The sequence below is a fragment of the Podospora anserina genome, chromosome 5 (assembly GCF_000226545.1).
Source record: "Podospora anserina S mat+ genomic DNA chromosome 5, supercontig 6".
Lineage (NCBI taxonomy): Eukaryota > Fungi > Ascomycota > Sordariomycetes > Sordariales > Podosporaceae > Podospora > Podospora anserina.
The window spans coordinates 226405-252017 of NW_001939194.1; the positions used below are offsets into that span (position 1 = coordinate 226405).

General features: G+C 52.6%; 5 protein-coding genes across 5 annotated transcripts; 3 read left to right on the forward strand and 2 right to left on the reverse strand.

Annotated features, from left to right (window-relative positions):
- Positions 1-572: 572 nt before the first annotated feature.
- PODANS_5_6090 (uncharacterized protein) lies at positions 573-1850 on the reverse strand (the record flags this gene model as incomplete). The annotated part of the gene is made up of 2 exons (XM_001929748.1): positions 573-1305; positions 1360-1850. 2 exons carry the CDS (start codon positions 1848-1850, stop codon positions 573-575), a joined length of 1224 nt encoding a protein of 407 aa, XP_001929783.1.
- A 951-nt stretch (positions 1851-2801) lies between these two features.
- Positions 2802-6729, forward strand: PODANS_5_6100 (uncharacterized protein; the record flags this gene model as incomplete). The annotated part of the gene is made up of 3 exons (XM_001929749.1): positions 2802-3266; positions 3325-5544; positions 5686-6729. The coding sequence occupies 3 exons, from the start codon at positions 2802-2804 to the stop codon at positions 6727-6729; spliced, it is 3729 nt and encodes a 1242-aa protein (XP_001929784.1).
- Positions 6730-11192: 4463 nt separating this feature from the next.
- On the forward strand, positions 11193-12456 carry PODANS_5_6110 (uncharacterized protein; the record flags this gene model as incomplete). Its single annotated transcript, XM_001929750.1, has 3 exons — positions 11193-11199; positions 11260-11603; positions 11731-12456. The coding sequence occupies 3 exons, from the start codon at positions 11193-11195 to the stop codon at positions 12454-12456; spliced, it is 1077 nt and encodes a 358-aa protein (XP_001929785.1).
- Positions 12457-14806: 2350 nt separating this feature from the next.
- PODANS_5_6120 (uncharacterized protein) lies at positions 14807-15958 on the forward strand (the record flags this gene model as incomplete). Its single annotated transcript, XM_001929751.1, has 1 exon — positions 14807-15958. One exon carries the CDS (start codon positions 14807-14809, stop codon positions 15956-15958), a length of 1152 nt encoding a protein of 383 aa, XP_001929786.1.
- Positions 15959-22201: 6243 nt separating this feature from the next.
- PODANS_5_6130 (uncharacterized protein) lies at positions 22202-25386 on the reverse strand (the record flags this gene model as incomplete). Its single annotated transcript, XM_001929752.1, has 2 exons — positions 22202-22624; positions 22681-25386. The coding sequence occupies 2 exons, from the start codon at positions 25384-25386 to the stop codon at positions 22202-22204; spliced, it is 3129 nt and encodes a 1042-aa protein (XP_001929787.1).
- Between the last annotated feature and the right edge of the window lie 227 nt (positions 25387-25613).

The following is a 25613-nucleotide window of genomic DNA, read 5'->3' on the forward strand; positions in this document are numbered from 1 at the left end:
GCCCAGGACGGGATGCCGTCACTTTTCTGCTGGGCTAAAGTGTGTTGCATAATACGTCATGGAAACTATTCACATTCTGCTGGCACACACATCGTGGACTTTTTTTTTTCCTTTTTTTTCATTTACAACATTTATGTCTATATAAATTCTCGCTATCAAGACAGTTACTTTTTTTTTTTATTCTTTTTCTTGTTCTGCAAAATATCAAACCAATCAGTCACAGTCGGATTCTTGAGAAGGAAAGATGGAAGCTCAATCTCTCCCTGCGTCCCTGGCCTGAACTGATCCAGGGCAACGAACGTCGTATCCATATTCAGGTGTTGCCAAAGTTGATACAGAAGCGGCCTCAAGTCTCCGGTCAAGTCGGCCAACCATCTCCGCCTCTTCCGTCGTATTTCTTCGTCGTCAAGTCCCGGCGACCTGGCCCTCTTCTTGCTTGTATTGTTTTCTCCATTATCATCATCATCATCCCAACGATAACCGTCCTCGAATTCACAGCACTCGTCATCTTCATACTCCCCATCCTCATACTCCACATTTTCCGGGTATCTCTCCGCTTCCTGCAAGATCAACTAATTCTCGACGAGCTCGTCAAGGGCACCAGACTCGCTCAACCTTTTTATCCACTCGTGAATGGCCAGTCCGAAATCGTTTTGGCGGCTGGCAGCCCTATTGTCGCTGTCGGTTTGGGTGTTCCCGCAGAGGGCCATGAGGTTGCACTCGGTTTCCCGCCCTCTCATGTACTCTTCCAGAGTCGACTGAATGTCTATTAACCAGTTGTCGGGATTCTCAATGTCGCAGATGTATCCCGGTTCCGTGTCCAAGCCATCAAAAAGCCAGATGCCGTTACCGATGGGCACAAAAGCAACAAAATGATAGGCTGCACTAGAAGCACCACTACTGCGTCTTCTATTAGCAGATGCTGCCTTTCCCCTTGCCCTCTTGGCCGCCCGGGCCCGCTTGTTCCGCATGGCGTCTTGTTCAAGCTCCAGAACAGCATTTAGAAGGTCAAGGCGGCTGTTGTGCATATTGTGGGCAGCTCGTATAAAGGTGCTGGTGGCGACCTTGTTGCCTCGGAACGAGGGGCTCAAGTCCTTGGACTGCTCCTTGAACTCGCTCAGCTTTTCCCCGAGAGCAAGATCTTTGGCGTTCATGACAATGTTCAGGAGGGCAATGGTCCCGCACGCATTCGTAGCCGTCTGCCTGGAGAACCACAAATCTGATTTGTCGTCGGGCTGACGCGGGAGCCAAACCTGCCGCATACTTCTGTAACTTTGAAGGAATACCAACCCATAAACCGGAGACCTGTTGGAGGGGCTGTTAGCAAGGTGAACCATCCGCAGGAGTTGAGAATCATACTCAAAAGTGGCAGCGAGCGTCTCGAGGTCCAGCGGTTCTCTTATCTCTGCGTCCTCAACACCCAGCTTTCTTAAGATGTCGGTGAAGAGCTTGGGATCCGACACCACCTCTGCCCAACCATCCCACTCTTCCAATTCGTTTTCCTTCCATGGTTCGAGCGACGCCGCGATGATGTCTTTCGTCACGTGCTCGGGCAGTTCGGGCTCAGGTTCACTGTCAGGATCAGAGTCGGGCCCAGATTGCTGCCCCTCATCCTGCTCTGCCTCAGGCTCCGGCTCATCAAGTGCTGGGTTATTTGCCTTCCGCTTTCTAGTCTTCGCAGGCGCCTGCTCTTGTTCGGTATCACCAGGATAGCTGGGCTTCTTAGTCGCGCGACCCGAGCGACGAGGAGCGAAATCCTTAATATCCTCTGCGTTGGTGACGTGTTTTAGAGAGGAGGAGTCCTCTGGTGCATAAAATGGATGCTTGTTCGGTGGTTTTCTCGGACCCATGCTGGATTGATATGCCGTGTTGCGTTTGGGAAAGAGAGAAAGAATACCGATCAACGCTGCTGAAACGAAGGAAGAGGTTGATGATAGTTGGCGCAAGCTGGCTGACTGACAGCAGTATGGGGTTGGTGCCTTGGCCTGCCTGGAATAGGAGGCACGAGTAGGTCAGTTTTCTGGGAAGTTACCAGAGCCATGAGATGCCGTGGCTGAACTTTGGATGTTTGGCAGGTGCTGGTGACGGCCCGTTGCGCTTTGCTACCCATCCAAGTTATCCATTACCTTGGACGCTTCGTCTTGACAATACACTCATCAAAAATAACAATCAAAATATGTCTTAATCCGGTGCATGAGGTGGGTGTCTTTGAGTATCTTGGATATTCAAACAGACGGTTGGTGATAGGAGGTGGACGGATGGACTACCGTCCGTTTCATGAGGAGAAGAAATATACCTTGAGCAGGCTGTGGAAGTTGCCGATGAGGATTAATTTCAGGCTCACAGTCATATTGGTCTGCAGAGCATCTTGTTGGGTTCCTAGATCAACCAGGGCAGGGTATGGAGTTGAGAAATATCAAGCTCTGGAAGTTGTGATGAAAGTCAAGAGTGGAGACCTTAGCTTGAGCTTAAACCAATCAGCATCGGCTGTCGTTGGACCCTGCCAGCGCGGCCCAGATGGAAACTGGAGACCGCGTCTTGACGTGCCGCTAACAAAAGCAACAGGAATTTTTGGCAGCTTTCTATTCGCACTGCGCTGCCTGCATCACCTCCACGACGAACAGCCAGCCGAATCTTTCTCGAACGAGCGGCCGTCACAAAACACACGCCTGTCGCCAGATACTGTCGCCATTACAAAAGTACCATCGTTGTTGCGCTTCCACCCATCGTCCATCCCTCATCACCCAAGCACAACAAACCGAGCATCGAGTTATTAGCTTCACCACCCAACCCGGCATGCCATGACCGGCGTCGGTGCCTTTCCTCAGACCCCCGTGGCACCCCGAGTAGGGCGTGCCCGGCCAACTCCCTTCAACAACAATCTTCCGCCAACCCTCCAACACCAGCCCCGACGACCACCGGCAAACCCCAATCCGCTGCCCGTGGCTCCCCAAGCAGGCGGCGCACCCCCCACTGCCAACCCTCCCGTCATTCCATTAAACATCCTCGATGCCCCGACACAGCGTCTGTACGCGGTTGCCGTCTATGCTGGGCTCTTGGCATGGAAGCTCTACGACTGGGCCGGCGTGGTGGAGGAGGACACCGAGTCCTTGTGGCTGTTTCTCAAATGGGTTGCCATAGATTGCGCCTTCTTGTTCGGCCTGCCAGAGCTTAGGATACCATGGCTGGAACTATCGCAGCCCTTCGTTATATCGGCCTTCTTTATTCACGCCTTCATTGACTGGTCCTTGATGTTCAACCTTGGGGTATGTTGTGTCCGTCCTCCAGGGAGGTGTTTTGGTACTGACTTTGGGTCTTGAACAGTTTGGTTGGCAGGGATGGATCATCGGAATTGTCAAGATGTTTTATGATCGCGAACTGGCTATTTCTGAGCACAACGTCAAGCTTTCCAGCATTATTCACAACCACTCGCTCATCATGGGCAAGCAAATCATCAACATTCTCCCCGAGGGCTCAGCGGTGCTCAACCCCGAACGACACCCGCTCTGCTTGAGCAGTGACCAGAAGACCGCGCTCATCCCCATGTTTTTCAACGCTACCATTCCGGTCGAAGTCGAGCTGCTTCGCACCGATCTCGAAACGGGTCATCAAGAGTCCATCAAGCTCGGCAGAGTGCATCTTAGGGATATCGAACGAAAGGCCAAGAAGAATAGCGACCTTGATGATATGCAGTCTGTGGTCCACTTTGAATATCCTGCCAAGAAGCCTGGCGCTTACCAACTCGGAAAAGTTCTGGACGAGTACAAGTTGGAGGTGCAGCGTCCTGGTCCCCCAACCTTTGTTGTGCCTTGCCCAAAGGCTTGGGTTGGGCCCACGACAACCCCCGGAAGGTGTCTCGCTGATCTCTCGGATCTGACTCTTCAGGTGGAAGGTACTCCGCCCCTCAAGATCACTTACAGCCGTGCCATCAATGGCAAGGATGTCAGCTTTCACTTTCAGAGCTTGCAGCCCGAGGGATTCATGAGTCCTCTCGGCGCCATACGGCCCACGAGTCTGGTGCAGGATGACGATGAAGACATCTCCTGGGCCAGGCCCCAGCGCGTTCCTGTCAGTGTCAACGAGTCCATGTACGCCAGCGGAAAGTGGCAGTACTCTGTTGACGAGGTCCAGGACGGATTTGGGAACGTTGTTAAGTACATTTCCCCTTCGGAAGATCCAGAGGGCAAAGCCAAGCCCAAGGAACTGGTCCAGGACTTCCTCGTCAAAGAACGCCCAATCCTTAAACTTGATGGGTGTGATCTGAGGAACCCGTTGAGGGCTGCCAGGGGTGACTCCAAGGAGCTGCCGGTCAAGTTTGGGATTGGCGGTACGCCTGATTCAACAGCGCACAGTCTGAGCTGGCTTTTCTCGCCCATAGACACCCTTACAGATACCGGAGATCACGGAGATGTGGTTTCGGTTGGCACCTTCAATGCTAAAAACGCCAGGGACAAACCAAGGATCTCTGCTCCCGGTCTTTACACTCTCAAGTCTGTATCTTCCGGTGGATGTGAGGGTGAAGTGCGGGAGCCGTCCTCCTGCTTGCTTTTGAACCCTCTCGAACCAAAACTTTCATTGCGTTCAGAAGAAATTCCAGACACATGTGCTGGCAACTCGATCGGTCTCCAGGTGGACCTTCACTTGATTGGCACCCCACCGTTCATCCTTCGATACGATATCATTGAAAACGGAAAAACGAGACACGCGGACCCGGTTAAGATCCCTGGCCTGCGCCACCAGATGGAGTTGATCCCCAGCGTTTCCGGGCACCACAAGTACATCTTCACTCATATCAGTGACGATGTCTACAAGGGAGTCAAACTTTCGGGCCCAGAATTCACCCTGGAGCAGGATGTCAAGCCGCAGGCGAGCGCTATTCTCCAGCAGACCATCGGTAAAAAGGCTTGCTTGGGAGACCACGTGACGGCGGACGTCATGCTCCTGGGAGACGCACCCTTCACTTTGGAATGGGAAATCATCCACGATGGAAAGAGAAAGGCCCACAAGGCTACCAACATTGAAGGGAATGAGTACCAAATCTCGACGCCACCTTTGACCCAGGGTGGCGAGTACACTCTGGCATTGAGCAGCGTGCAGGACAAGAGAGGCTGCCGCAACTTTTTGAAGCAAGAGCTGAAGATCTCGGTACGTCGCCAAAGCCCAAGGGCTGCGTTTGGCCAGATTGAGCACAAGCGCAAGATCACGGGCGTCGAGGGCTCGCCCCTTAGCCTGCCTTTGAGGCTCACTGGTGAGGGACCCTGGAAGGTCTCGTACATCAAGCTCAACGACGACGCGGCTACGCGCCAAGAGAGGACTGTCAGAAACGACAATGGTTATCTTTCGGTCCGGGAACGTGGTACCTACCAGCTTGTGGATGTTTGGGACAACCAATGCCATGGTGTTATTGACCCCAAGACCTCCACATTTGAGGTCGACTGGTTCTCTCGCCCCGACATGTCTGTCCTGCTCTCTCACGGCGTTCAGCGAACGGAGACTGGATACCGCCTGGAAGATGTCTGCGAAGGTGATGTGTCTGGTTTCGAGGTGGGCATGAAGGGTGAGTCGATACTCCATCACTGTGGTAATTTGATCAACTGTTAACTTGTCATAGGAACTCCCCCATTCTCGATTGAGTACGAGATTCGCCACAAGCCCCCTCAAGGATCAGCGTCTACTGCCAAGAAGAAGTTTGATGTCGCCTTGAGAAAGGAATCAATCCAAGCCGACACATCCAAGGCCGGCACATACACGTACAAGTTCACGGCGTTGGAAGACCACCTGTACAACAGCGATCGCAACTTCAAGCCCGTGCTCGTAGAGCAGAAGGTGAACAGCAAGCCCACGGCGGCATTTGCCAAACCTGGACAAACCTTCAAGTATTGCAAATCCGAGCAGGGTGCGGAAGAAGGAATCCCTGTCGTTCTCTCAGGTGTGCCTCCATTTTCTCTGGAGGTCGAGATCAAGCACCAAAGCGCCGCCCTCCCCGAGATTTACCGGACCCCCGTCATCAACTCGGACACGTACGAAATCCAGATCCCTCGGCATCAGCTTCGCCTTGGTACCCAGAACATCCGCATCCGCGATGTCAAGGATGGCAGCGGCTGCCACTCGGCCACAGCCAACATTGGCGGTCCTTCGATCCAGGTGCAGCTCTTTGAGGCGCCCACCATCTACCCGCTCGAGACACGCACCGACTACTGCGTGGGTGAGCGTATCTCGTACACCTTGTCAGGCAGCCCACCATTCGACGTCTGGTATACCTTTGACGGCGTCGAGCGCAAAGCCAAGTCAACCACGACTAACTTCCGTCGCGTGGCCGAGTCGCCTGGTGAGTTTGTCATCACGACCATTTCAGACAAGTCGTCCGAGTGCAAGGCGCCTGTCAATGTGGCCAAGACGATCCACCCCATGCCGGCCGTCAAGATCAGCAGGGGCAAGAACGCTCGCGTTGATATCCACGAAGGTGGAGAGGTGGAGATTCTGTTCGAGTTCTGGGGCACGCCTCCCTTTGAGTTTACGTATACTCGTAGCACGAACGCGAAGAAGGGACAGAAGAGTGTTGTGTTGGAGACGAGGCACGATATTAGCCACGAGCACAGCAAGGTCATCCGGGCGAGCCAGGAGGGCACGTATGAGGTTGTGGCCATCAAGGATAAGTTTTGCGCTTTTTCGACGATGGGGGGAGATGAGAAGGGTGATAGGAAGGGACAGAAGAAGTTGGGGTATTGATGGGAGGCGTGTAGGGGGGTGTGAATATGAATGGTGGGTGGACTGGTGGATGTAGGACTGGGTTTGGGAGGAAGCGCTTGACAAAAGAAATTGGCATTTTGTCTTGGGGGTTTTTGTCACATTTTTTTTATTTTCTGGGATTGTAACTAAATGAGGTAAACCATAGCACGGCGTTTTTGTGGGAAATTGAAATGGGTGATGTTGGTATTTATGGGGGTTGGGGGAGAATAGAACTTGGTGACTGGTGTTTGTTCAGATGAATCCGATGCTTGTTGTCTGTCAGTGGTTTGGGACACCTAGGCGGAAGTACCTACTAGCATGACGATGATAGCAGATGAAGATCGGGGCTCAGCAATTTGGAATAAGGTCTGAAGTCTTGATTTTGTTCCCCCACAGGATTTATGGGCCAGTTGTAGGATGAACTTTGATGATCGACTTTGAGCACTCGACCAACGCCTCGTTTACAAAAACCTGACAAAAAACAATGAGCCGCACCGACCCAAACAGACACCATCTCGATGGTCAAACCGCACCTGGAAATGTGAACCCCCAGCCCGACTCAGTGTTGTCAAATATGTCCGCACCATCAACACCATCGACACCACCTACTCCCTTTGACACCCCCTGGCCCATCTGCCTCCCATCTTCACTCCCGTCTTCTGGTTTTTTTCTTGTGGGCTGCTTTTCTCTGGGTGGGTTGTTGTTTACCTATCTTTGTGAGATCCGGGATTTGCTGCTGCCGGTCATTTTGAGGAGAGGGAGGTTGTCACTGTTTCTGGAAAGGGAGTTTGAGGATATGGGATAATGGTGGGAGAAGGGGGTGTATGTGCGGTTGCCTGGTGTACGGTGGTTGTTTTTTTTTGGGGGGGGGGTCGGTGTATGATGTTGGGGGGTTGGGGTTTGGTTTTTGAGTGGGTGGTAGCTTTGGGGCTTGAGGGGGATTAGGTGGGTTGTTCAAGGGGGAAGGGGGAGGTAGTTGAAGAGGGGGAAGGGGAGGATGGGTATGTTCCTTTGGGGTTGGTGGTTTATTTGAGGTTGGGGGGGGGTGAGGGTGTTGTGGTTTTGGGTAAGTGAACCAGGACCTTGTAAGAAATCGCAGAGCACAGACGAGGAAACAGTTTGTTCATCGTGATTTATTGTGTGTACTCTTCGTTCATGCCGCTGTCAACATGCTCAATTGTTCACTTCGCCCCCACCAACCAACCTTCAAAACACAATCTCATCTCTTGCTTCCCATCGACATCAGACACCCTATATTCGCCAGAGTAACCCATCGAAAAGCCGTATGACAACTCAACGGGTAGACAGCCTCGGCGCACCCACCCATCAGATACTCCTTTATCTCAGGCCTCTTCATCAAAAACACCCTCCATCAAAACACCCTCCATCAAAACACCCTCCATCAAAACACCCTCCATCAAAACACCCTCCATCAAAACACCCTCCATCAAGACACCCTCCATCAAACAGCCGGTTTTCCAGAACCTCATCACAGACAACTGGCCTCATCGAAATTCCACCACCAAATACCCGTCATGGAACTCGCTCCCATCTGGGGAATGTCTGCTTGTGGGAATGGCCGTGTCGTCTCACTATTCATACCAGAGTCGTTAATAAAGACACATCGAGATGATTCTGGCTGTCAGACATACCTGTAGTAAGCCCCAACGGCTTCCACTCGAGAGAACTATCCCGTAATCGAAGACCTTGTGATGTTAGCCAGCAAGGGACAAATGCACGTACCTTGTAGCTGATGATTTGACAACGATTTGATACAAAAAAAAGCTGTTCGCCCACCCACCCTGTCTAGCCGACCGACTACCCACCCCAATCCAGCGAGCCGAGTCCAGGTAAGTGTCCCGAGCCCGCAACTAGTGGTGGGCAGCCACGTCGTTTAGGAGTCGTAGAAGGTTCCACTTAAGGAGAGCTCTGCAACATCCGTGACGGTGAGGCCAGGATGGAGTTTGCTGCAGCCGTGTAATGCTTCAGACACCACCCTTCCACGAAAGTACCAGGCGACATCGAAGTCTGGATATGTCGGTCATGAGGCATCAGTGTCACCAATTCCAAAGCCACACCGAGGGAGGGGAGGACCAAGGTGGCCGCACCCCACACGATGAGCCAGTGGGCTGGGTCCTCCGCCGAGCCAGACGTTCATAGAGCCACACAACGATAGACCCCCGTAAAGGGCAAGGCAATGATACTGCTGGAAAGGAGGAACACAAGAAGGGCGTAGCAAACACGCTGCCCACGCGTGCCAGAAGAAGGGGAAGAGAAGGATGGCATTCTTGCTTTCGGTAGTTGGCAAAGAGAGAAAAGAGAAGAGAAAATGTGACAAGGCCGGAGACTTGGGTTTTGAAGCCGCTCTGGAAGCATGCTCGTTCTTGCTGTTTCCTATTACTGAGGTCATTTTGGTCCCCGCTTGCAGGCGTAGTTCCTTCCCCAGTACGTCGAACTTCGCTGGGAGTTCTCCGAATCGTCCGTTGGTGGGAAGAGATGGGGAATGGAAGTCACAAATCTGAAAATCCGTGAGGAAAGAACAGAGCAGGACACCGTGGTCTTTGGTCCCGAGGGTAAGTCCCATTGCATGTGTTGCCCTCCTGTCTGCGGAAAGCACCCCTGAGCTGTAATTGAAGCATGGCTTGGGACCACCAAATCCTGGGTTGGCCACATTTCTCCAGGCAGAAGATATGACCGCGTAAATGTTGAACTCCGTGATAGTTCAAGATAACCTAAAGAAAGTCACTACACACTCTGGAAGATGTCAAAGAAAATTGAAACCATATTCGGACCATCAGGTAGCAGCCAGACAGATTTGGGGATAGGTGCTAACCTCAATCTTGGGCAAACAATCATGGCACTTTTGGTTATGCACGGATAGAGAAAGAGGGGATTCAAAGTTCGCTTTTCCAAAAATTTTGAGTTCACAGCTGGCGTCTTTGCAAGCTTTGGCACATTTTGCCAGGTGGGCTGAAAGCTTTTTTCACTACTCAATCGAATTCCCGACAATCTTTCCGAGGTTTAAAGGCGTTTCAAATTGCTGAGACAACCTCGGCCTTGAGAAAGCGACCGCAAACAAGGAGCGAGCCTCTGAAAAGCCGATCCGAGTTCAGAGCACAGAGAAGAACTCGATGGTGACAACCTATCTCGACCTCACCTCGGATCATGATACTGCCACAATCAACAGCGGCATCACACACACCCCTCAAACAACAAAAGACAGTTCTCATCTCTTGCTTCGAGTAGTAATGGAAAAACTCGACACAAAGGCCCCGGGTGACACAACCAGTGACCTCCCCCAACCAAATACCCCATCATCACCACCACCGCCGCCCCCCGAATCAACACTACGACAACGATGGAAAGCCTTGACCAAAGTCCTCCTCACACCCTACAAAATCCCCAGCCCGCCCCTTCCCCCCCCCTCACCCCCCTCCACCCCCTCACACCCCCCAGCGACAGACCCTCCTCACCATCCTCATCGCGCCCGTCTTCTGGTTCAACATATCGCTCATATTCTGTGGTCTACGCCTTCTCCTGCCCATGGATTTCGACAAAGACCCGGTCCTTCTTATGAAGCTGCACGGGCGGATTTTGTTGCAAGGTATTACAGGTGGGACAGTTCTCGACCTGGTGCTCTTGGGGGTGTGGTACCTGACGGGGGGCTGGCAGATTTGGGGGGTGAGGTTTGCGAGGGAGCGGATGGCGGTGTGGAGGGGGTGGGAGGGGAAGGTTGGAATGGGGGAGGTGGAGAGGAGGTGTAGGGGGGGTGTATAGGCCTTTGGGGATTTTGTTGGAGGAGTTGTGGAGGGGGTGGTTGGGGGATCCTTGGGAGGGGGAGAGGGGAAAAGGGGGAGGGGGAGGGTTGGAAGTTGGGATGTGTTTGGCTGCTATTGGACTTTACTCTCTCTTTATTGTCGTTATGTGTCTATCGAGAAAAGGTGCTTCACGTCAAGATAGTCAACTGTCTTTCTCTTTTTCAAAAAAGGGTTTTGATCAGAGGATGGGAGAATAAGGCTCTCTGGAACATGACTGGAAAGCATGCTGTTGGAGGAGGTACGAGTGCGGACAGACCGTGGGCGAGAGACAGGGCAGTGCCGACGTCAGTCTTTCGGCAAGGCTCTGTCTTGTCGTGCCGACTACCAGATTGGTGGGTAAGGCTGGACTGATGGGAGATGAAATCAGATTATCAGTTTCTCCATGTGCCGTCAGTCAGGCGTCCAAGAGATGGATTGGTCTGTGCTTCTGTGCATCGTATTCAGGGGGGGGGGGGGGGGGGCGATGCGATTGGTTGTTGGAAGAGTGAGGCACTGGACGTGTGTGGCTTACCACCTTTGCTGCATGTGGACGCACGTCTTTGGGGATGGGAAAATCGCGAGATACGATGAGGGTGTTGTTGCGGCTGAAATAGGATGAATATGGAAATGTATATATCTCGCTCATGACGCCCACTGCGGCATGGGATGAGGAGTAACGATTTGGTCATACTCAACCACCACTGAGCACCACAAGATCGAAACCACGATGGAGTCAGGAGAATACGGTATGTTTTCTCTGGATGGAGTTTGTCCGTGCTTACTTACAACCAAGTCAATAGTCCCTGGCAGTGTGTACTTTTACGCCCCCAACAAGGGCGCTGCCATCTTCTTCGCCATAGCTTTTGCTTTCTCTGGCTTTTACCATATCTACCAGTGCATGTACGAACAGGATTCAACTATACTTGTCATCACTTACCAATACTGATCGTGAACACCAGCCACTACAAGAGCTGGCGCCTAACCGGCCTCTACGTCTTCTGCGCCGTCCTATTCGCCGGGGGCTTCGTCGTCCGCGCCTGGGGAGCCTTTGACTACACCAACCTCGTCAAGTACATAGTCAGTGTTTGCCTCATCTACGGCGCACCGTACGTTGTTGATACCCCATCCTCTCTCCTCGCCCCCTCCCCCAAATCTACACATTCCGCTAACCTGCACCACCACCCCCTTCAGACCCCTCCTGGAGCTCGCAAACTACAACATACTCGGCAGAATCCTCTACTATGCCCCCTACCACTCCCCCATCCACCCCGGCCGGGTAATCACCACCTTCGCCTTCATCTCCGCCGTCATCGAAGCCCTCAACGGCAACGGCGTCTCCCTAACAGCAAACCAATCCCTCGCCCCCTGGCGCCAAGACATCGGCCGCGCCCTCCTCAAAGCATCCCTCCTCATCCAAGTCTTCGTCATCACCCTCTTCATCCTCCTAGCAGCCATCTTCCACCACCGCTGTTATAAGTCAGGGATGCGCAACGCCAAACTCTACAACCCGCTCTACACGCTCTACATCTCCACCGCGTTGCTCTTCGCAAGGACAATCTTCCGGGTGGTGGAGTACTGGTCCATCGCTGAGCATGATTACTGGAAGCCGGGGTTTGATCCCAAGAGTTTGAGCCCGGCGATCAGATATGAGAGTTTTTTTTATGTGTTTGAGGCGATGCTGATGTTGATCAATCATGTGCTGCTGAATGTAAGGCATCCGAGGATGTGGCTGCCAAAGAGCACAAAGACGTACTTGTCTAGGGCGGATGGGGTGACGGAGATTGACGGGCCGGGGTATAAGGACGGGAGGCCGTTTTGGGTGACGCTTGTTGATCCTTTTGATGTGCATGGGTTGTTGGGTGGGAGGAAGAAGGGTGGTGACTTTTGGGATGGGGATGGGGAACAACGGACGGGGAAGGATGGGTGTTGATGGTTTGGAATTGTTTTGGTCAGGACGAGCGGTGAAGGGAAGGAAGGCAAACACTTCTAATCGCTGGTGAGAGGTTCGGTCCGGTGTCTTGGGATTCTCCGTTGGCGTACGGCGTCAAGATGCTTGTTTGCCTGTTTCTTCAAGGGGAACCGAGATCCGATCGTATAATGCGGTGAGCGGTGAGGCGCCGACGGGGAAGAGGCGGTTTCAGAAGCCTCAAAGGAATCCGCCAGATGAGTGTGTAGTTTTCATGGCCTTTTTCTAGAAGCCGCTGCGGTCATAGGGTGGGGTTGAGGGCGGCTTGGTCCCTCGGAAGGATGTATAGACTTTTTCAACGTGCACAAGTCATCGTGTTGAGCATTGATTTCGAATTCTTGAAGTTGATCGCCCCAAATGCTGTTTCGATCTTGACAAGAACTCGGAGCCGGCTTGCTGTTGGCCATGATACGAACGGACGAACAACGGGCGGAAGTCCTAACGACCAACCCCGGAGATGGCCTCAAAATGTCAAGGTCCATTTTCGTTGTTTTATGCGACCAGAGGCCAACACGAGAATGCCGCACGAGGATTTATTGTGCGACTTCAAGTGCCAAACTTTGGGGGTTTTGGACGTCTATGTGTGTTAGCCAAGCCTCAAAATTTAGGACTTTGGGAGCCGATTGATATCAAGCGAAGTGGGACTGCAATTTTGTCAAGTATCTGAACAGCAGCTCTGTTTATCATTCATGACGAGGGAGAAACCGCCAGTTGGACCCTTGAGAATCCTTCATCCTTGATGGCCACTAAGCAAGCAAGCCGGGCTGGTGATGGCGGAAGACCATGTGGCGTCGGCAACTTCCACCGGGCGAAAAAAAAAAAGGATGCCAAGATGAAGAACTACCGGTCATTTCGGTCATAAAATTGATTCGACTTGAAGGACACGCGAAAATGTAGCTGGGAACGGGGTTCACCATGAGACTTCTAGACTGGAGGTTGATGAGGTTTGTGTGCCTGTCATTGTGGCTTGATGAAGAGCACTGTCCATACTAAGTGTGGCGTTTGTGGCACACTTGTGTGGGTTTGCCTTTTGGCCTGGCGGGGCACGGTCGGTGGCTTGAACGCCGTTGATGTTCATTCTCACTCGGTTTGCTGTCGGTAGTCAGAAACAGTGCCCGGAATAGCATCCGAAGGGTGCCTATCTTTTCTCTACTTTTGTCAATTGCCTTTGTGAGGCGAGTGATTTCTCCGCCTGACAACTCAGCCGGGCATTGAATCCTTCCGCTGTCATGTCCCCGCCCACGCGCGAGCTGCGAGTTGCTGACTGCTAGCTAACATCAACCCTCGCTCAACCCTCTCAGCACACGATCACGATACACGATACACAACCGTGACGCGAGCCAAGGTGACATGCTCCTCAAAGGTCTGTTTCGTTTCTAGCATCTGCACCGTCTCAAACACACTACAGCCCGCCCCCGTCGCCCCTCGTCCCCTCGTCCCCTCATCCCCCCGTGCAATGAGACGCTGCTGCTTGTCACCTGCATGCCATGCCATGCTGCGGTAAATGCATATTCGGGAGGCGGTTTTCTACGGGCACTATACCTGGAGCCTAGTGGCCTCGTTGGTTCAGGTGCACAATTGCAGCGTCTTGTAGGTAATACAAGATTAATTTGTTTCTCAGTACCAACACAGCCTCGAGGATCAGCTTCCCAACTCGCCTCCTACTTTCGGCTCTTCCTTTTCCTCGGCCTCGGCCAACTCCCCAACACTGAATTGCGAGTTGTGGATTGCGAAGTTGCGAGAGGATCGCTGCTAGTTTCAAACGGCAGAGGCCGAGATATCGTTTGTCCGAGGTAGTTCCTTGGTGACAGTCAATCCCTCTGGCGCGGGGCTGCTTTGGTAACTTGGTACGGAGTAATTCGAAAGATTGATTGATTAATCCGCCTCTGCCCGCTGAACCCAGCGTGCCAGTGTCCCGGTGAGGTGAAAGAAGGGCCAAGGGATGCCAGCATTGCCAGGCTGCCGTTTTTCCAACACACCAACCCATCAATCCCAATCCCACCCCTGTCGGCGGCGGTGCACCGCCCGAACAGCAGCACGCGCATCGCAGCGGTCATCTTGGGCCGCCCGCCTTTTCCATCAACCCCCCCCCCTTGTGCCCTTGTGTGCCCCTGTGCCCCTGAACATTCCGTTTACCAAAACCTTATACTTCGGGTGTCGCCCACAAACCGCCGCATCAAACTACCGAGTCGAGAGTAGACATATCTTAGCGGCCTTCTCAGCTTATATCATCAGCCAGTGGTGCCTTCACCAACCTACCTATATGATCCTTTGGTAGCCACTTTTCTCCTTCCTTCCCAAGTGCTTCACGGCCATGGCAAACACAAGGGACACAACAATGGCCAACCCGTCAGCTTCAATGTCACAAGAACGGTCTGAGTGGAGGGGTCCCGAAATATATCTCCATCTCGAGTTTAGGGTCGCCTGGTCCAGGAAGCCACAGCCCGTCAAGAACCACCAAGTTACATACCGATCTCGCGCCAGTCGTGAGAGGGCCCCAGCATTTCCTCGTCAGGTTCATGCTCCCAACACCAACTACCTCGCCGCCATCCGTGACTTTGATCAGAGACAGGCAGTACGCCGGAGCTTACTTGCCGAAGGCCAGCAAAGAGCCCACCATCAGTTGCAGGAGTACTACCAGGAGGACACACGGGGGAGACCACAGCACCAGATTCCCATCATCCACGAGCCGGAGCAGGAGTCAGATCAACGTCGATCTCGAGCCGAGTCGGTTTCCTCACATGAGCGAGGAAGCTCAGCGCCCCCACCCATTGGCGATAACCCGTGGGACGTGAGCGTCCCGAGAGGACAACAGACAAAGGCTCTGCCCCCGGCGCCTTCCCAGTTCCGCTTGGGAGAGGGATCTGATCCATGGTCAACCTGGTCGCTGCCACCGGGCTTTGATCCGACAATCTCTTTGCAGGATGAGCCCGAAGACTCGGCACAACGACCACAAGAATGGGTGGCATCCAACCCTACCGAGGTTTCTACCTTCTCACCCGAACCCGCCCAAGCCACCACCCACGCGCGCGATCATGTGGAATCTGGTTCCGTCATGACATCTCCTTTCAGTCCCGAACACTTTCCCGACCAACCTGACACTGGTCGCGTACGGGAACTGGAGGCGCTCTCGGCAGCTATGATGACGGTCGACAACGGGTTCGAGAATCAGTGGTGGTATCAAGGGCGGCGAGCCCAGGTCGCCGAGGATGCCAACGAAACCAGAAGTCTGCATTCACCGAGGCCAGGAACACCGGAGCATGTCCAGCTGCACCGCTGGTCAACAGAGCCCATAGGCAGCCCCGAGACGATGAGTGCCACCGTCAGCGGCCAGACTCCTTCCCTGGCCCAGACTGGCTTTGTCTCTCCGATCACGGAAGCTGCGAGCCCTGCTCTGGGTTTTGGCACACTTCAACGGACGTTGTCGACGAGGTCGGAAGAGCTGTGGTTTTCTGAACGGGCATAATAGTGTTCTGGAGGGTTTTCCATTTTTTTCTTGTTCGACTTTCTTGGTATTTATTAATGTGATCTAATGTACATGTATCTATGAATGGGACTCGCTCGGCTTTGTGACGTGAGTAATGTGTTTTTTGGAAGAAAAGCGTATTGTGGAATTATTGGGGAGTTTTGGGTCTTGATTTGGAGTTTTTGGGGGGGTTCTTTTTGGTAGTGACTTGTCTCTTTAGCTGAGCCGCCTGTATACAGCGTGGCTTTGTCATTGGCGATATCCAATGTTTAAGATGTATTCTGTTTCTGTCATTTTGTCTTAAGCTACTCCTGTGACAAGAAATGCTGGTTTCCAGCCGACCCCTCTGCAGATAGATACCGAAAATAGAGAACAGCATTCCTGATGTTGACGGATAGGCAATGTGTCTCGAATTTCACATGGGGAGTATAAATCTATATACGGAAAACAACATCTTTACTTGCTCAACAAAGAAACTTGGAATGTTGACGAACTGAAACTTCATTCTTTCGTTGTGCTAGAGTCGGCATGTCTGTAGCTTAGCAAGCGCAACTGGAGTGTGTGTGCAAATGGATGGTGGCCCCTCGCCCACCTCCTCCTTCCTTTGAGTCCTCACTGGAGACTCCAGGCACTCATCGGAGAGTCTAGACTGAAGTTAGTGAAGAGCCTCAGGGGTAGGTAAACTTGGGATGTTGGTATGTGGAGGCCTGGAACGCTTGACCGTGAGGTTAGGTAGGTAAGGTATGAGAGATTTGTTCTGGACAGAGAGGAGCTGGTTCATGATAGGTACTTGCATGCGGCTTGGGAATCCCCGGACGACCGACAACCTGCAGCTCTCGGCGTTTGATCTTTGGGAGCTGCCTGGCCGTGGTGGGTGAGCCGGGCTGAAGTGGTTGAGGAGGGAGGGGTGTAGTCTGCTCTCTTCATGGCATGGCAAGGGGGGCTGCTCGAGTGGGGTGTATGGCAGTCCGCTTTCTTGTGGCCTGGCGAGAGGGGGTTTATTCTCCGTCTTGCATTCTTTGCCATGATGTTACAGTACGAATATGTGAGTGACGTCGAGAATACCGAGAGGTTTTTTCTCGTTTGCTTCATCAGAGATGGTCGTTTGTGAACCTAGCCCTACGCTAGATGATGGGGTAGATTCGGGCTTGTGATGGCCTGCCAGCCAAAGGGCCTGGTGAGTAAATTATTTCCCTTGCCGCTTGGTGATGTGGGTAACAGGCGGGAGGCCCCTTCTCGTTGCAGTGATTATCTTATCGTAACGGAGCTTCGGTGAAGCTATGGCTGTTTGATGCCACTTCAGGGATGTATTGTTGGAGCCTGTTGACGGCCCTTGCAGCGGGTAATGTGGTATCTGCGACTTGGGCAATCTTCACTGTCTTCAGTGGGTCTAGCTTGACGGTATCTACCGTGACCCTCGGGCTCGAGCAGGAAACGATGGGGGCCTAGCCTTCACAACGTTGCAGATGTATCTCAGCGGCGCCAGCTCGGCTCTGGTGGATGGCTTAGCGGGCCTGGCGGCTGCTCGATAGCCTCAGGGGAAAGGGTGAACTGCTGAGGTGGAGGTAGTTTGTGTAGGACTCGGCCCGTTTGTCTCTTGGGCAATGTAGGTGATACTACTCCGGGGTTGATCCATCGTGATCTTGAGGATGGTCTAGAGTGTAGCCGGCGGAAAGAATGATGAGCAAGGAGACATTTGAAGGTTGTGATTCAGGGGTCTGGACATGAGTGTTGAAGCCGTCAGATGTTCTAGCTTGAGAAGAATCATTCTTGCTACAAGACCATGCCCATGCCGAGTTCTCGGTCATGTCGCCAGAGCAGTCCTTGACTGATAGCCCACTCTGCCAGCCATGAAGGCGAGGGGCACTGCCGCCCCTCACTCCACAGGACTGGCTGGCAACTCATTGGTGGTAAGAGCCAGAGGAAGAATACCACGCGGGCCTTGTTGTTTGACCTGGTAGTTGGTGGAGGTTTGCGGGGAGCTTTACTCGGCTATTCATGGGGTGGAGATGGTCGTGGCCCAGCATGTTTGGCAGTAGCCAGTCTCTCAGGTGGCTACCATCCCCTGTCTAGACGAGGCTTGGGTATGAGAGGTAGCTAGGAGGCGACGCCCCGTGATTTCCCTCGAACCTTTGGCCTCATGAGCTTTGAATGATAAATGTCTTTTACCATGTCACTGTGTCCTTCGTCTGTGACGTTGCCATTGTGGGAACATCTGAAGCAGTCAGATCACAAAGAAGCCTGATCAAGAGGTAGAATGCCTCGTTATTGCCTTTACAGTTCCGATTATGCAGTGTGAATGTGGCTTTGTAGCCTCATGTAAAATGAGGAAGAAAAATAGTCGACGAGGTTGTACTGGGGGCGTCCTGAGAAAAGGCAGGGAACCTTAGGCTGCCAGATATCTTGCAGCAGCTGTAACATGGTTGAGCCCAGGTCATGTCGGCTTCTTGCTGCATCGCCTGAGACCCCAGACTTGATCTGGACCGCCACTGGCCGCTGGAACACAACTGAGTGGTTCTGGTAGCACCGCTCAGAAACAATGTCGTCAGTTGGATCATCCAAAAGGGGTTACTGGACTACCAGGATCTAAACGCATGAGTGGGAAGGATGTACCGAGTGACATGGCTGGCTCCTGAATAGTAACGAAAGATCTGTCAGTCACTTGGCCAGCATGTGATAGACATGATGCTGGAAAATAGAATTAATTGTAAATTTACCTACCTTGATGGTGTCGATGTCCACCCTGCCAAATCCTTCCAATCTCGTTGGCCAGCGCTTGTCGTTCCTTCCCCGTGAAGGGGCGGAGGCGGAGTTGGGGACCCATTTCCAGCAGCTACATCCATATCTCTTAGCTAACGACCTGACACTTTCGCAGTTGTTCTTTTGGTGAGATGTGACTGCCGGCTTGATATCGGGCCTGGACTGACGGCGGTAAGCACCGAAGTCATCCTCTTTGCAGATCTAGCCTTCTGACAGCGACAGCCATCTCAACTATCCGCGAATCCTCAGCATCCACAGCATCGATTCGGAGTATCTTCCTTCGTTAAAGCCGTAACGATTGCAACTCGCTCCTACTCCCGGTTCACCAGAAGAACTCGGCATGGCTTGGCCCCAAGAGGTTTACACCTTCTCTCACTTCCCGCTGCAGCAGCCACCCAGGTCAAAGTCTTGGTAGCCGACTACTTCAACCCCCTTAGGGTGACTTTCATGGCAAAGGAGGCTACTCTGGACGGTTAAAGACCCGCAAAAGACGTGTCGTGCAGAAAGGGGGCCAACACCATCCGTCCGATGATCTTTGGATTCCCGCTCCGCTCCGCTCCAACAACTGCAACGGCACCATGGCCGCTAGGTACCCCTCCATCCGTCACAGCCTCTTCTACCGACATACCGTCCATCCCATGTGCCCATCAAGAGGCCATCACAAACACTCCTGCATGCAGCTGCGACCCCCTTCGACAGGTGTGCCCTGGTCCGCAGTCCCGAATGTTGACAACGCCAAAAAAAATTCTGTTGCCTAGCTGTATGTATCCGGTGTGCCCAATCAGGAACCAGGAACTTTTCCTTTTGGGTTGAAGGATTCGGGAAGAAAAGCTCACGCTCCGATACAAGCATGCTCATCGAATTATCGCAGTATCGAATATCACTCAATCCAAAGCTAGGGGCAGTACCAAACCTTGGTATCCAATCGGCAAGCAGAGATATATGTTTGCCTGGTGAAGCCACATGCAGTCGAAGCTTGTGCAGATGATATTGTCTGTATCAGCACGGCGCGTGGAAAGTGTCTTTACAGGTCAGTTATTTTCCGATCAAAAACTCGAACTTCTCAAACATCTTGCTCATCATTCAACAAGACCGGACGTCAACCGCTGATGGGTTCTACCGGGGCGTATCGCCAAAACCAGTGCAACGTCTTTGATCTCCCCGTTCCCATCCCCACCTGGCCTTCTCCACCAACTATCGCCAAATATGGCAACTTCCGGAGCGTTGTCAGTCAGAAACCGCTACTAACAAAGTTCCTCAAAGTTCCTTCTACCACGTTACCCCACGTTGGATCTCCAACGTTATCATCCAAGGGTTGTTGATGATAAAGGGGGTAATCAAATATTTGAGGCTGAGTTATGCAGCAAGCCCCCCCTGTTATCTCCGTTGCTGACCCCAGTTTTACATGCACATCTCACCAACATATATGCAGTTGTCCCGCGTTTTTTTATTTCCAAGACACAAGACACGGACGCGGGGAGAGAGAGAGAGAGATGTTTCATGTGTCCAGTTTCCCAAGATGTTGTGTTCATCCCAAGCCAGAAGCAGTCCCAAGTGGAGAGAGCACTGCCCCTCTCACGCGGTGAACCATGGTAGGGAAGAAATCCTTCCCGCTTCGTCCATCCACAACACTGCCGCGCTTTTCCCAATCTGGTGGGGAGGATGTGATTTGTTGGAGGGGTAGCTACTGAGTACTGATCAAAACATACAACTCTATGTGGGCATATGCACGATGAAGGAGATTAACGAAATTCCATGGCAAGTTTGGTTGCAAGAGAAGATGAGGATGAAGATACCATGGCATGATCCGAAATAGCTTCTTGAACGGCCAATGTTGTAATCACTGCCCGGGTAAGTCAACCTCGCCTTGCCGCATCGACACTTGTGAGAGTTTCTTGAAACGGATCCATCTCGTCATTGCCTAACTTCATGCTACTTACCATCACCTACTTACATAATGGAGGAATTAAAAAGAGAAGCGGGGATTCCGAAGTGAGACCCATGATGTCAGCGTCTTTCTTGTTACACTGTGAGGCGAAAACATCATCACCACATGTAAAAATAACGCGGTGACACTGAAAACATGTCTGCCCCTTTTTCAAGCGCCACAGGGGGACACAATTAGGTATTCAGCCATCATCAGGCCATCAAGCTTTTCTACCCAAAGTGTCGCTTGCACGACCAGGGAAAATATTCTTCCTTCGGGCCATCAACTACGTATCCCTTCAAGTCTGTCTTGAATGCCAGCAGTTGTTGAGCATTTCCTGTGTTTTCTACAGTCCACCAGCCAAACTAAAAAAAAAAAAAAAAAAGGCCCGCCCACTGCAGCCCATCAAACAGCCTCTTTAGAGCTTCCAACTCTCATCAACACGACTCCCCGCCTATAAAGTTCAAGGTACAGGGCTCGGACGTGAATGAACTTGCTATGCCCGCAGAAAACAAACACACCGGCTCAAACTTTACGGTCAAGATCACCAACGTCATCACTCCCACTTGAACACACACACAAACTCAACTCAACTGCAATATTTTACATCATTTTTCTTCTTCTCTGCCTTCCTGGCCTAGGTAATTCCACATAGATGTCCTCGAAAACACAAAAAGAGCTCTCAAGAAGTTTCTCTCTTTCCACCACAAAAAAAAAAAAGAAAAAAAGAAAAAAAATCCCTTTCGCCTCAATTCATATCCCCCTAATCTTTCACATCCTCCAATTTGGGTTATGGCCTCTATGGCATCAACCCCCTTCCCACAATATATCGTACCCTATACCCCCTCCCGCCCTCCCCCCCTCCCGCGTGGGTATCAAAAGTCTTTGTGCGATCTAGTAATCCATCCGTCCCCCTACCCAACCCCCTCCCTGTCCCTTCCCGATGATGCCCAGTCCAACCAACCAACCCAACATACCGCTTTCATATTCCCAAATGATAAATCAACAACAACAACAATGTGTTTGTGCGTGCGTGCGTGTGATACCTAACAGTAACCACCATGACGATAACAAAAATCCCATGTCCTCCCTATAAACAACAACAAAACGTACACCCCGCCTACTAGAAGAGAAAATAAACAAACAAACAAGATGGAAATGTTCCAAAGAGAATTTGGGTATCAGCCCATGGTAAAAAGAAAATCATGACAAACAGTGAGAATGTCGTGGTTGGAAAAAGAGTTGAGAGATTCTCTTCTTTACTCCTCAAGGCCGTGTCGAAAATAGCCCCCGACAAGACAAAACAACACCCCCCCCCCCTCCCCATAACGCAACCGCAACGCAATGATTCATGTCATGAGAAAAAAAAACCTGAGTTGTCAAATCTTTCGCAAAAAATGTAACACATTTTCCACCGGGCCATGCCAACCAAGCCAAAATATCGTGACAAAAAGATTGTTCAGCAACAGCAGACAAATCAAAGCCTGAAAATATAGATCGGGCTAATACTGCCAGTCTATCTCCCAAGGGTCAACAGCAGTAGGGACAACCGCGTCCTAAGCGCTCATCTCTCGCTCTTCCCGGATAGACGTCATTTCCATGCCGCTGCCACCAAGACCGCTGCCGCCCTCGAGCATCGGCTGGCTCTGCGGCGGTCCTCCTCCTCCGTTTTCGCTTTTGATGTCGGGGGAGGCGGATGAGGTGGCCCCGGTTTTGCTGCTGCCGTTTCCACCGGCCGTCGGGGTGGGAAACCCACTGCTGCCGTTGTCACTCGGGGTAAGCACGTTGGTGGGAGTCGCTGTCGTTGACTTGCTTCCAGGCTCGGTAGGCGGCGTGTCTGTCGTGGCTGGTTTGGTCGAGTTACTGTTGACCTCCCGCTGCAGCGGAGAGGCATGGGAGGGGGAGTTGCTCTTCTTGCTCTGCGCGTCTCCGCCACGGTTTGAGTTGCGAGGGGAAACTCTGCCAGTCTGTGCATCACGCTTGTCAGTGGTTAGCAATTTGTTGAAGCTGGGCGCTTGGTCAGGGCTCGACATACCTGTTTGGCCCATCTTAGACCGCAGCTGTTGCAGAGATCTCTCTGCCCGCTCGGTCCTCTCCGCCACTCGGGCGTGTTGCGTGTGTGGCAATTGGCACAGTCTCTAACCATGTTGCCGCCGCCCTTTCTCCTCTTACGCTTCTTCCTGTTGGACAGCAGCTGAGCCAGCTCTTCGGCTAATAAGCGGTTGACCTTTTCCATTTGTCGCAGCTCGTACTGCCAGCTGGTACATCTCGTGGTCTTGAGCTCATCAAAGATGTTGTCATCCGATGCAAGAGCGATATCTTGAGTTCCACCTATTAGCTGACCTGCAGGTTGAGAGATAAGGGCACCCTCAGTGCTGATCGTCTTGGTGTGACCCATCACGATGCCGGTCATTTGTTGTCCATCGTCGGATACGCTCGCCACCGACGCACCAGTCTTGCCAGCAGGAGCAATCGCGCGAGAAGAGGCCTTGAGTAGTTTCGTCTGAGCCAGCAAAAATGTAGGCTTCTGACCCTCTTCGGCATCCCCAGGGTAGAAGGTCGTGTGCGCTTGCAAAACCTGGCCTCGCTTGTTCTGAATCTCGTGCTTGCAGCTGGCGATTTTGCCTCTCCTCGACTTTTCAATAGTCCGACCAAACTCCACCCGAGACTCTTTCCGCATGAGATCTTGCATGCTGGTTCCTTCGAGATCTTTGCGCTCGAGATCCAACAACGAGCGCACATTTGACGCAACGTACAAGAACATACCCGAGGTTGAGACCTTGGACCAGATCTCGCTGTCGCCGATACCTCCATGTTGATCCAGGTTCCGTTTTGATAGCGCAAAGATTGGACGCTTTCTGCCCACCAGAATGATACACTTGCGGCCCTTGCCCTGCTCGGAGAACAGAGTGCCGTGGCTCTCGAACCAGGTGTAGCCGCTATTTTTCCGTCGTATCCTGAATACGATGTTGACTGGTACATTTGCCTGTGCCTCCTTGAGCTCTCGCGTAACGGGAACAATGTCTGACGGGTGGCAGATGGATGCCAGCGAGTTTCCCATCAAGTCGTTGGTGTCGTACTCGAGAATCTTCTTGCACGACGGTGATAAGTAAAGGAACAGGCCCTTAAGTGAGAGCACATGCACAACGTCATCCGCATTCTCCAGCAACATCTTGTCCCATGACTGCCTGTGCCAATCTGACACGGCCCCCTTGGGGTTGAACTGCTGCAAAAGAGAAGATACGTCATCGATGGCCAGCGTCTGGCCGTTTTCGGGCTCCCATTGCGTCGAGCTTGGAGGAGTCCAGATGTATTGGCCAATATCGCTGTGGACGTAATTGACGTGCATGGCACCCCCTGACTCCTGTCCTGATATCGCATCGGGGCACTCGACCAGGTCGATCTGAAAGCCGATAAAGTACCGTATCGTGTTGGGGTCATCCCACGGGATGGGAATCATGGTGAGGAGGTTCAGGAAGGGCTTGCCGCCCTTCCGATAGTTGATAAGACTTTGCTGAATCTCGCGGCCTTCAGCAATGGCGTTCTTGAGCTTGAAGACGGCGTGGTTCTCGACAAACTCTCGCTTTGTGCCCGCCTCGACCTTACCAGTGGGACTTTGGAGGAAGCGGCAGTTTTGTCCCACAATCTCGTGGCGAACGTAGCCCGTCAGGTTCTGGAAGTTATCCGACACGTAAATGATAGGGCAGTCTTGTAACTCAACATCGCACACGACGAAAGCACAAGACATGTCCACAGCACCAATTTGAAGCTGTGCGTTTTTCCGCGTTGCCACGTACCACAGGGCCCGGAGCATGTCAAATCCGCTCTTGGAATATATGCTCTTTTCTTTGGAAGCATGTAGGCTGTCTGGGAGTGCCGGACCAACCGTGGTGGCTGGTGTTTGAGGGGTCGACACTGTCGCTACAGCACTGGGTTGAGCAGCACCCATCCCGGACAAGGTGTGACTGGTTCCTGACGCTGGCGAGCGGTAGGCTGTAGTGCCTGAAATCTCGCGTGTTAATGGCGGTGGCATGCTAGGCTGGAATTGGTTCATCTGAGATTCCAACGTCAGATTATGCGGTCTCTGCTGAGGGCGATTGCCAAATGCGTCTTCCACGCCCGACATGTCGTCGCTCGTCAAAGTCAAAGGGGTGGTACCCATTCCCATGTCCATTGAAAAGTCAGGCGTAACCGAATCCATAGTCGTGGGAGGGTACTGGTGACCGAGGCCGGGCGAGTTAAAGAGGTTGAGTGAGGCAGGGTCGGTTCCCATCGCCTCCATGTTTAGACTTGAAAAGGCCATCATGTTGCCCATAATGTCGGGTGAAAGCGAAGCGAAGTCGTTTTGGTCCGACATGGCCATGAGTCCAGGCTGTGAATAGGGGCCAGAGCTCCCTGGCATGCTCGTCGGCATAGCTCCGAACCCCGCCATTTGAGGCGAATTCATATTTCCAAACTGGAAGTCCTGGTAATGGTCCGGGCTCCCAAAATCCATCATGGACAGGCGGCGATCCGTATCGGTTGTGAGCATGGCGCCGCCCTGAAAGGACTGAGGTATGCTTCTCCTCCTCCGTTGAAGCTCATTATTGTTCTGACGGACAATCTCGTCCAGTGAGTCCGACACACCGGACAGGCCCGTCGTACTGATCATGCCCAGGTTCCGGCCGGCGTTTTGCTGCTGACCTCGGCGCTGAGCCTCCTCCTGGGCGAGCTGAGTCGTGTAAAAATTGTTGTTGTTCATGGCGACCACGTTAGTATCACTAGCGGGCGCGCGATGGAGTGTGCGTATCTGAACGTGGTGCGGGTGGTGGTGCGTGTGTGTGCGTGTGTGTGACCGGGAAGCCAAGTCTGTCCCTCAACAATCAGGTAACCTAGCTATCATTGCCCCATCGAAGGACGGGGCGGCCTTGACGTCTCTCTATCGGACCAGATGGGCGGCGGCATCGAACTACTGCCAAGGGAGGGGGG